Source organism: Anopheles marshallii, chromosome 3, assembly GCF_943734725.1.
Source record: "Anopheles marshallii chromosome 3, idAnoMarsDA_429_01, whole genome shotgun sequence".
Lineage (NCBI taxonomy): Eukaryota > Metazoa > Arthropoda > Insecta > Diptera > Culicidae > Anopheles > Anopheles marshallii.
The window spans coordinates 39,720,334-39,731,599 of NC_071327.1; the positions used below are offsets into that span (position 1 = coordinate 39,720,334).

Here is an 11,266-nt window from a genome sequence, read left to right on the forward strand (position 1 = left end):
AGCCACATAAAATAAGTCCTGCCATTCTATATCATTTTCTCGACGTGTCTATCGAAAAATGCTTCCTAACGTCCAGTATGAAGTCGTGTCGCTTTTAAAAATACGCCGTTATTAATGAACAAATAAGTGATATTTAAATAGAATGGACCGTCAAACGGATAAGACTCGGACGAGAGGGGTGAGTTTTGGTTGGATTTTTGCTTACATTTTCTGACATTCCAATACTATGCACCATTTCCATTTTCCACGTTTCGTATGTTCTCCACTTTACCCAACACGCACAGACGGATACTTTTCTCATCATTCTTCTTCCTGCCTGCCGCTTAAGTAGTAGTATTATTATTAGAATAGTATTACATTTCCTTCCTTTTCTTTTCCCAACATTCCTACACCTACCTTTCTTCCTCGTACATCACTCTTCATCCTCAATGGGATGCAGTCTGGTTGCGGCGAAGGACAGTGTTAAGCTTGCAATTTGCATCTTTTCCCTCTGTTGATTGATCATTGCCTACCGGTATCGGTCTTATCTCCACATTTCACACAAGCGCGCACTCATACGCACAAAAACAGGCCCCAGTGTACAAACGGGCGGGATTTTTGTTTTACCATCGCGTGTTTGATTTAACTTCTCTTGCAATTAATGGGCCAGCAGTTCGATCATATCGGGCGTGTGTTTTAATCCAACCCGCCTGAACATTGACCATTGCGGATACTTTTCAGAAATAAGCAGCACAATATACCAACAGACTGGAAAAAAGTTCGTTCACCTCATTTGCACTCGTTTAAACCGATTAGAATTCTTGTCCATAACAGCAACTGCCGCACCGCCGTCGTCCGTTTTTTAATCCGTATTGCGGCAGTAAAAGCGCACTCTTCACCTCTAGGTTTGCTTTAGTTTGCTTGGCAAAAGATCCATGCTTGTCAGTGTTTCTTGGCTGTTCCCTTTTTCGTTTTGTTAAATAATAGATCTTTCCCTTTATTATTGATTACGATGTAATTATTATGCATAAATGTGTTGGTTGTACGGGACATTACGCATTACACATCCGTTTCACACTATTTTGTTCGGTCAATTTGCTGTGCTGGACCACACATCTCTGTTCCTTTCAATCAAACATGTTTGCCGATTTTGTTTCTTCTATTTTATGGATGCAGCTTCCGTTGGCCTGTCTCTCTTAATGTTGTGTGTACCTGCTTAATTTGTTTACTCGTGCTATTTTTCAGCATCATATAATAAGGATATTGTTCTTAAAGGAAATAATCCGGCGTTCTTCTGGTCACATGTGGTTCGCCACGACGTGGAGCTGGATCAAATTGTAGGCTGGAGCGATTGAAGGAAAGAAAACGGAAATCAGCAAAAATAAACAAACATTTGGGATGCACAAGGCTTTGCAAATGGGTGAGAATACTTACAATGAAAATTTTAGTGCATCGTCCAGTTCCATCAATGCTGCCTGATTGCCACAACGGTAGCAGTAGTTCGGTGCGGAGAAAATTGTGACAACATTGCGATCGTGGCACCAATTGTATCCTTCCATTACTAACTGATGTGCTCTTGATACTAATGTCAGCCCGTTTGTGTGATTGAACAGTTCCGAAATGTCCTGAAAAGGATAACAATAGAAGCAAATCGTTAATATACTCGCGTTTACCAACTTTTTCTCATCACCGGGTTCCATACCTGTCCAAATGTGTAGCCTGCTCCTCGGGGCGATATACCCCAGCCACCTCGGTCATCCGGATCGGACCACAGCAGATCGCACATCGGTCCTTCGTGTGGCACCTCCTGAAGTCTATCGAGTGCTCGAATGTGATCAAGCGTATCAATCGAAGGACTAAGCCCTCCATGCAGGCAAAAGATCTGTCCATCGACCAGGGCCGTCAGCGGCAAGTAGTCAAACAAATCCGTAAAGAACTTCCATACGTTCGGATTGCCGTACTTCCGCAGACATTCGTCGTAGAAACCGTACACTTGCGTAATCTGTCGCGACTCGTGATTACCGCGCAGGATAGTTATTCTTTCACGATATCGTACCTGTAGGAAGATGGAAGTAAAATAATTATACTATTTTGTCACATGAGTTTACCATTTGCCGCAATTACCTTCAATGCCACCAACAAAGTAACGGTCTCTACCGAATAATAGCCACGATCGACATAATCTCCCATGAACAGATAGTTAGTGTCCGGTGACCGTCCACCTATCCGAAACAGCTCCATCAGATCGTGGAACTGGCCATGCACGTCTCCACATACTGTAACCGGACATTTCACCTCCTGTACGTTAGACTCCTTCGATAGTATTTCCTTTGCCTGGAAAAGTTATCAATAAAGATTAAGTTAATGAAAAAACTTTTACATGACATTTGAAAACCAAAGTAATCTCCCAATATTACAATTTGGCGATCAATATTATCTCCCGTATGTAAACTGTTGAAATTATTACTTCTTAGTTGCGATTTATACAACAACACTTTTAGTCGAATTTACGACAATTGGCACTAGATAAGATATTAACAATGACAAACAGCCTGATAACAACAAAAGACACAACCGTGAATCATGTCGGTAATGACAAGCAATGTATCTTTTGCGTATAAATATTTACTTTACGCATATTCGACCTTCATCGATTAAGATGTAGTAGAATACACGCACTTGCAAACTTCAACCATAAAATAAAATACATCACATTAAACACACATGTAAAATTTGCAACGAATAGTACATAAAATGATAAACAATGTTGTGAAGTAGCAAAAATTGAATACAGTAATACTTAAATGGATCGTTACAAGGTATTGATACCACTTAAGCAACAATCATATCCCTTTAAGAAAATATAAACAGGTCTTCCCATCATATATGACCAATCGGGACGCATAATTATTAATATTAATTTCCATTTTTCGATCTTAGCTGAATTATTTGTTTGATAAACCGATAAACCGATAGATGTGAATGAAAGAAATAATATAAATATACTATTCAGTCATTCATTCACCACCGCCAGATCCGTATGTTTGTCTGTCTGTTTTGTTGTCACAGACTATTTACAGACTTGATGAATGACTGCCAGATCTCTCGCCCAAGCACAATTATACCCACAGCAGAATGTTGCACAGCAGTGCAAATACTAGTCGGTACTATCTGGTTTTAGAGGGGCCTTTAGCGCCAAGGCAACTTGCCAATGACATTTGAACTGGCATTCACATCAAATCTGTGATCCTTCGCTGCCGAATTGCGTACGCGGGAAGGAAAACATACTATGAAAGGGGTGTGTATCGAAAGTGCAACCTTTTCCAACCTCATTGTAAATCCTACCGACCGGAACGATTATTCTTTTTCATCGTGGGAGCAGTAACAAAAGGTTCCTACTGCTACAGCACACCGTGATCGGTCATCAAGTAAAACACGACCATTTCCCGCAATGTACGTGTGCACCGTGTCCTCGCGGTCAGGGAAAATTAAGCTACTAATCTTAGTGCAGTCCCTTAACACGCTCCTACTACAAGCGGAAGTAGCGGAAGATCGTTCATTCAACCGGCTTCAGCGGAACCGCAGACCTTCAGAGGACCAAGGTAGTAACAGGAAGAAAGGTGCGTCGTACTGCATCATCGTCGGTATCGGTATAGAACGGAAGCGTATTCTTTTAGTGTGCCAGTGCCAAGATCTTGAACCGATGCAATGGATGTCCCCGTGAGAAGTTTAGTTTGAACGCGATTTCCCGGTCGCTGTGCCGCCTGCCCATCTAAATTCTACATCACACAGTACAGACCGGGATGCGATGACCAACGGCGGTAGAAACGACGTGGATTATTTACCCTAAAAATAGACTTTAACAGGCTTGAAGGATTGCCAGACGCAGGTTTGACCGTATGTGTTTTTCTGGTTTTAAGTTGTGTTATAGCTGAAATTCGTACAGACGCAATTAGATTTTCCAAACCTATTTTCTCCAACTACCCGCCCGATCGATCGGTCGTATTATATCTTAATATTACATTTAAACGCAAGAAAGGGTTTCTGCACAAATCCAAGTGTAAGGGAGCGAGAGCATGTATGTGCGTGTAAGATAATTACTTTTTTCTTTATCAGCACAACAACCTCAAGAGGTCTAGGACTGCCAACTTTGGCTTTATCATCTGTACGAAGTAACAAAGCGATTTATTTAACCGTAACCGGATAGTGACTCCTGCGTACGGAGGATTGGTCCGGATGGGATTTTGGACCGGACCTATCGTGTCAAGACCGGAGCCAATACCAATACACCATCGAATCGCCCTAACGATGTAACTCAATTACATCCTTACATATTTTACAACAATCAATACATCATTTTTTGCGTCGTTTATCTTTTTGATTTGAAACTTATCATACTTATCATCAACTATTGTGAATCCATTGCAAAGTGTCCACTTTTATCCACATTTAGTACAGTGGCGTGAGGAATTAACACATTTAAATCACCCAGATAAGATAAAGCGATGAAACCATTCGAATTGGCTACACGAATTCACTTGGTTTCTGCTATTTGAACTTTATAAAACCTTGCTGGCTGGTTAATTGGGGGATGTTGCAAATATTTTAATGAAATTCGAAACTTTCCCAACATTGACAATATGTGTTTTAAATGTACGGCTTTTAACAATGCGTACGGTGTTAATGCATTACGCACACAAACACATGTCCATCCTTCCCTATCATTCGCCGTCATCATCATCATCGACTTGTACCATCGGCTGCACAATCATGACTCATTGACCGTAGATTCACTAAGTGAGCCTGTGTGCGTAATAGTATTTTACGGCTTATAACATTGTCCATACGCACAGAGAAGAACTATTAATCATCTTTCTGTTTCTTCGCTATCGACACACTGCAGTGGCAGTGCGTTCGTTTAAAAAGTTCATTTTTTTCGCTTAACTCGTGACCAATAGAGCAATTTTGATGGAAGAGTATGACGCGACAATGGCAGTAACATACGCCCTCACAAACACTCACACACACGACGCACGACACATTTCACGCATCCGACTGAGCATTCCTTCGCATTAGTTCTAGCATGGAATTGGTTCGCAAAAAAAAATTATCTGAAAAACGAACTAAACGGTCAACGTTTATAAAACAAAGATGGAAATGTTGCGTAAAAAATGTCGTTTCAGTGCCTATTTTATACGTTACGGCAGGACTTCCGCAAGCCGCGTATATAGGGTGCCGTTAAGTTGCAAAACTTTTCCAGCGCTCTCTCTTGCTCTCTTTCTCACTCTGATTCTTTGCACCGACATCTCGCTCAGGTGTTTGTCGGCTTTGCTTATTTCTGCTATCGATCTTTCTATCCATCCTGCTTGCTCTACTGCTCGGGGGCTTTCTTTTCTTTTTTTTGCGGCTGGTGGAAGTTCTTGATCTCTGAAGGACACGATTGGATTTTATGCGGATTCTTGACACTTTCTTGGCTTTTTACATTCGATATTGCATTCGTCAACACAATAAAATAACGTCGCTCTGCTCATGCAAACGATCGTTCCACGCACCGCAACACTGAATTATCGACACCGCCAAGCGAAAGCGGCAATGACCGCACTGAATACAGACAAGAAATTGCGTTTGGCGACCACTTTTTAGCTAGCATAACTCAGCCGCTCATACATTTGGCGATATTAGATCACTGCCATCTCAGGATTGGTCATGACTATTTTTTGCTTCGTTTCGACACTTCATTCCACACCAATCCAATGGATCACCGCGTCCACTACTGCCCATCGTCATCATCCGTCGTCCGGGGCTGCCTACCTTATCACATAGAATTTTCACTTGCGATTCGGTCAATTGTTTGCACTCGTTCAGTTGTTCGATCCATTGGTCTAAATCTTTTAGCATAGCCTTATCCTCCATCCTATTCGGTATGCTGCAATCGGTCAGAAGTGTCCTAATCACACGTTTTCACACTAGTTTGCAATTGATTGGCCTGTGTTTGTTCCGAAATTCATGCGAATTTCGGATCTTCTCGACTGTGAAGCACACTTCTTTCTAACAAAATGGCCGACGCTGCGTTTTGCCTTACAGCATCTTAGGGCAAGGTTGGTGTATATATGACACACTGTGCCGAAACTAAATGACAGCTTCCCGCAGTTTGAAAACTGCTGAACTGTGGATGGTTGAAAAAGTTGCAGCTTTTAGGTTTTTGGACAGCTTATTTAGCTAACTGATAGTGAAAATAGCGTACACGAAATATATTTGTTCAAAAATGTGAGAAACATAAATGAATTGAATTTTGAATTTGGTATGAAAAAAAAAACTCAAATGGTCTGTGGAAGCGAACATTGTGGCTAACGTCTGATGGGTAAGACGTTATCCACCAGCGCTGTCATCACTGCCATCGGCAAATCACCGTTCCACGTTCTTTTTTCGCCATCTTGCAAGCGAGCCGCACGTGAATTTCGCTGACCGCGAGATCGATTCGCTTAAGAAAGTGTGTAATAAGTGAAACGAACTAAAAATGACTGAAACACTGCAGCTGCGCGGCCAGCTTCTTGGCCATTCCGGATGGGTCACCCAAATTGCAACCAATCCGAAGTATCCTGATATGATTCTGTCCTCATCTCGCGGTGAGTATTGCGGATGAATGTAACCTCTAAAAGTGGACTTGTTTCGGGAACATGCGGCGTCGCAATTATTTATTACAGCGTGGGAAAGAACATGTTCCTAGCGCTCTTTTCCACTTAGTTAAAGGATCAAATCACAATTTGTGATTTTTCTGATTTCCCCGTGTTGTGTCCTGGTCAGCGTTGCTATGTTTTCTAACCTCAATATTTCGTTGCAGACAAAACTCTCATCGTGTGGAAGCTGACTCGTGATGAATTGAGCTACGGCATTCCGCAAAAGCGTCTGTACGGACACTCGCATTTCATCTCGGACGTAGTGCTGTCGTCCGACGGCAACTATGCTCTGTCCGGATCGTGGGACAAAACCCTTCGACTGTGGGATTTGGCAGCAGGCCAATCGACCCGCCGTTTCGAAGACCATACCAAGGTGTGACCATTATGTTACTGAATTTCGCTTGCCAGCGGGCAGGCAATGGGAATTTCGCGTGTGTTATACCAGAACAGTGTTAATCGTGCAAGCACTGTGAAATTAACTGTGGCCTTTGATCGATGCATAATGACACATTTTTCTAAGAAATTCTTGAAAATGTTCGCCTTATGCATTGTTTCTGGATTGTGGAAATTCGATGAATTGTTTGCCAATCGGCAAATGCATGAATTTCTTTCAAATGGCCTAAGGATACGGATTTCTGGTACATTACTGAGCCTTTGCGAGGCAGAAGATATATGAGTTCGGTTGAAAGCGCCAATGCGTGGCAGAAGAATTGATGTGTTACTACCGTCTGTGCGGATCGTATAAGTAGCTGACCCTGGGATGTACTGAGGCGTTAACACCCGTAACGGTGAGGGAATCGTGAAATGTGTATGTGGTTTTGAGGTACATGGCCTCCTCCAAGTATCTATACACACACACATAATTATTATCTTAATAGGACGGCATTTGATGGTTGGGATGAAAAAAAACAGCGCCAACAAATGCCATTCATTTTGAAGATAATAGTAATATAAGATATTCACGACAGATATGCGTAAAACGATAATTACACTGCGATCACGAAATGATCGCAATGATTTAGTTCTAAGAATCAAATTGCAACGAGATCTGCTATACGAACCATCTTAACTAATGCGACTCTCTGTCTTCATGCTGCTGCTGAACCAGAAGCATCGCACATCCCAGCTCCATACTGTTCTGAAACAATTTCGTGAATTGTATGGCGTTAATTTAAAGAACGTGCAAGATAAAACAATCTCTCGATGGAGTACACCTTTCCCGTTTAAACCATCCTTGGTAGATATGGGGCTAAACTCTTGTTGAGAGACAGAACCATGATGCATTGTAAAGATGTTTCTTACATTTGATAGCGATCTCAGTTGAAATCGATACGTTGCAATGAGGATTATTACAGACCTCCCCCGTCGTTACGTTAGTGTTGCAAAATTGCTAATTATACCGTTTTCACATTGCAGGATGTCCTTTCGGTTGCATTCTCGGTAGACAATCGTCAAATTGTCTCGGGATCACGCGACAAGACGATCAAGCTGTGGAACACTCTGGCCGAGTGTAAGTACACCATCCAGGAGGATGGACACTCCGACTGGGTGTCGTGTGTGCGATTCTCGCCGAACCACACCAACCCTATTATTGTGTCGGCCGGTTGGGATCGTGTTGTGAAGGTATGGAATCTGGCAAACTGCAAGCTGAAGATTGACCATCTTGGACACAACGGTTATCTCAACTCGGTGTCCGTCTCGCCGGACGGTTCGCTGTGCACGTCGGGCGGCAAGGATTGCCGCGCCTTCCTGTGGGATCTGAACGATGGCAAGCATCTGCACACGTTGGAGCACAACGAGGTCATAAACGCGCTGTGCTTCTCGCCCAACCGTTACTGGCTTTGCGTTGCCTATGGACCATCGATTAAGATCTGGGATCTTGCCTCCAAGACGATGGTCGAAGAGCTGAAGCCGGCCAAGAATGGAGATCCTCCACAGTGTCTGTCGCTTGCCTGGTCTACCGATGGTCAGACCCTCTATGCTGGTTATTCCGACAACATCATCCGCGTCTGGCAGGTGTCTGTTTCTGCTCGTTAAGACGGCGAAGTTTGTCAACCGGAGTCCAGTGGGTGAACTGTACGGTGCTCTTTCAATTTTCATGTGAAAGGGCACTGTATGGTAATGTTTCTTTGTAAAAGAACGTAATAAACGGAAAGATTTGAATTAATCTGTGTTTCTTTGCTGTAGGTTGGCGGGATAGTTGTATATTTTGCTATAAGTATTAGCGATGCCCTTATGGATATTAGAAATGTAAGTTAATTGAATAAAAGATAATTTATGACACTTAATTCATGAGCTAGGGTAACCTGTATCACAATAGTTACAAAAACCTAAAATGAATATGCTGGCACACTCCATAACCAGACGAGCTTCTGGGCTGATGGGGTCGCTCAAATCTAGCTTACAATACTGGAACCCGCCTATCATGGTATTCATGGCACACTAGTGGGCATTAAATGACCAAACCGCCAGCCCTGCATTAGTTGGGTTTGTTTCCCTTGCGTGGTCGGTTGCATTGCATTTTTGCGGCCAACATGGCAATATGAAGCGCGCAAGTTACGTCAAATAAAACACGTCATGTTTGACAGACATCACATTTGGTTTGCGTGTCCCACTACCAACTTTTAAGCTGGCTTGGAAGCGTTTAATCGCAAATTATTGCATGTGAATGGCAGACTTGATCCAAACCACAGTATTCAACTAGGAGTTGTATTCCGAGAGCGGCATTTTGGGGACACAGCAACACACAAATTGATAAACTGGAAAAGACACCGCAGCAGCTCGCGTGAACCGGATAGGACATTGGGCCACAGAAACACGCATTTTCTAAAGTGGAAAATGGGAAACGCGGTGCTATTTCTTTGCTGCTTCACAACCGTATTTGCAGGAGCATACGTGCAGGCAGCGATCGACATGGAAATAGAAAACAGAGCCGTCGATCGTACGATAGATTTGACTTCGCAATTGGTGAAAATTTCCTACAAAATAACACTGGAGCACAAATCGAAAAAGCCCATCGGTACCTACCTCTTCCTAGTGCCCGAGAGTGATCGCGAAAGATTGTCCTTTATTTCGGCGAAAGATTCTGCGAAAAAGGAGCTGAAGCTCACGGAAACCACCACTCCGAAGGGTGTGACGTTCAGCATGACCCTGCCGGCCGGTGCATCGAACCCGGTGGTGTATATTGAAACCGTGTTCACGAAATCTCTCAAGCCGTTCCCGTCGTCCATCGGCCAAAGCGAGCGGCAGCTTGTGCAGTACTTTGGAAACGTTTACTTTTACTCACCGTACCCAACAGTGACACAGAAAACGACGGTACATCTGAGCTCTCGCAATGTGGAAAGTTATACCCAGTTCAAGCCCAGCGCCCAATCGGACAGCACGATTACGTACGGTCCGTACGATAACGTGGCAGGTATGACATGTGGGGGATGTGGTGTTGTATGATTCTGTTCTCAGGAGCCACTATGTTTCCTTTCCTCTATGTTATCAATTTCAGCGTTCTCTCACGAGCCTATGACGATTCACTTTGAAAACTTCACTCCATTCCTCACCGTGACTCGTCTGGAGCGTACGATAGAAGTGTCGCACTGGGGTAATATAGCCGTGGAAGAGACGATCGACATCGTGCACTCGGGTGCCACTCTAAAGGGTGCATTTTCACGCTACGACTACCAGAAGGATGCCCGTTCGAACCAACCCAGCGTGAAATCATACAAAACACTTCTGCCAGCTTCGGCTACCGGTGTTTACTATCGTGACACAAACGGCAACATTTCCACCTCGGCTCTGCGCACACTGAAGGATGCTGTCGAGCTGGACCTTCGCCCACGGTTCCCTCTGTTCGGTGGTTGGCGCACACACTACACACTCGGGTACAACGTACCGAGCTTCGAGTATCTATTCCAGAATGGAGACAATTTCCTGCTGAAGATGCGTGTCGTTGATCACATCTTTGATGATATGGTGATTGATGAAGTCGTGACGAAGATCATTCTTCCCGAGGGGGCTAACAACATCAAGCTGATAGCGCCATACTCCATTCAGCGACATGCGGATTCGTTGCACTACACGTACCTGGACACCTTCGGACGTCCGGTGATTTCCTTCAGCAAGCGCAACCTAGTTGAAAATCACATTAACGATTTCAACCTAAAATATAACTTTTCACGTGTCATGATGCTGCAGGAACCGTTGCTGGTAGTGGGCTTCCTGTACGTGCTGTTCGTTTTCGTCATCGTCTGGATGCGGTTGGACTTTTCCATTATCAAGGAGAAGGAGCCACATCAGCACAAGGATTAAGTGAAGTGGCGAAGCAAGGACACACCACTATCTTTCCTCTTCTTTCTTTTTTTTCTCATTCATTCTCGATGCACTATCAGAGAGGTGGACTGCAAATGAAAGTTGTCCGGGGGTCGTATGTGCTACAATCTTTACTTTACCCTTTCTGCAGAAAAAAGCACTCCATCGATAGACTTAATCGTGGTGGTGTAACAATTCACGTGTTTCAGCGTTTGATCTTATCACCTGGTAGCACTACTAGTGCTGCACGACTTAACTTCGTTGCAGAGTGAACTAATCGACCAATCAGCAACAAATTCCCAATTACG

General features: G+C 43.6%; 3 protein-coding genes across 3 annotated transcripts; 2 read left to right on the plus strand and 1 right to left on the minus strand.

Moving 5' to 3' along the window:
• Positions 1-1,154: 1,154 nt before the first annotated feature.
• On the minus strand, positions 1,155-5,960 carry LOC128711831 (serine/threonine-protein phosphatase PP2A). The gene is made up of 5 exons (XM_053806717.1): positions 5,791-5,960; positions 2,104-2,313; positions 1,682-2,035; positions 1,414-1,604; positions 1,155-1,321 (listed from the first exon to the last, which is right to left on the minus strand). The coding sequence occupies exons 1-5, from the start codon at positions 5,890-5,892 to the stop codon at positions 1,249-1,251; spliced, it is 930 nt and encodes a 309-aa protein (XP_053662692.1). The 5' UTR covers positions 5,893-5,960; the 3' UTR covers positions 1,155-1,248.
• A 536-nt stretch (positions 5,961-6,496) lies between these two features.
• On the plus strand, positions 6,497-8,693 carry LOC128714524 (guanine nucleotide-binding protein subunit beta-like protein). The gene is made up of 3 exons (XM_053809398.1): positions 6,497-6,605; positions 6,821-7,029; positions 8,073-8,693. Exons 1-3 carry the CDS (start codon positions 6,497-6,499, stop codon positions 8,691-8,693), a joined length of 939 nt encoding a protein of 312 aa, XP_053665373.1.
• An 801-nt stretch (positions 8,694-9,494) lies between these two features.
• On the plus strand, positions 9,495-10,958 carry LOC128711993 (dolichyl-diphosphooligosaccharide--protein glycosyltransferase subunit 1). The gene is made up of 2 exons (XM_053806886.1): positions 9,495-10,071; positions 10,156-10,958. The coding sequence occupies exons 1-2, from the start codon at positions 9,495-9,497 to the stop codon at positions 10,956-10,958; spliced, it is 1,380 nt and encodes a 459-aa protein (XP_053662861.1).
• The last annotated feature ends 308 nt before the right edge of the window (positions 10,959-11,266 follow it).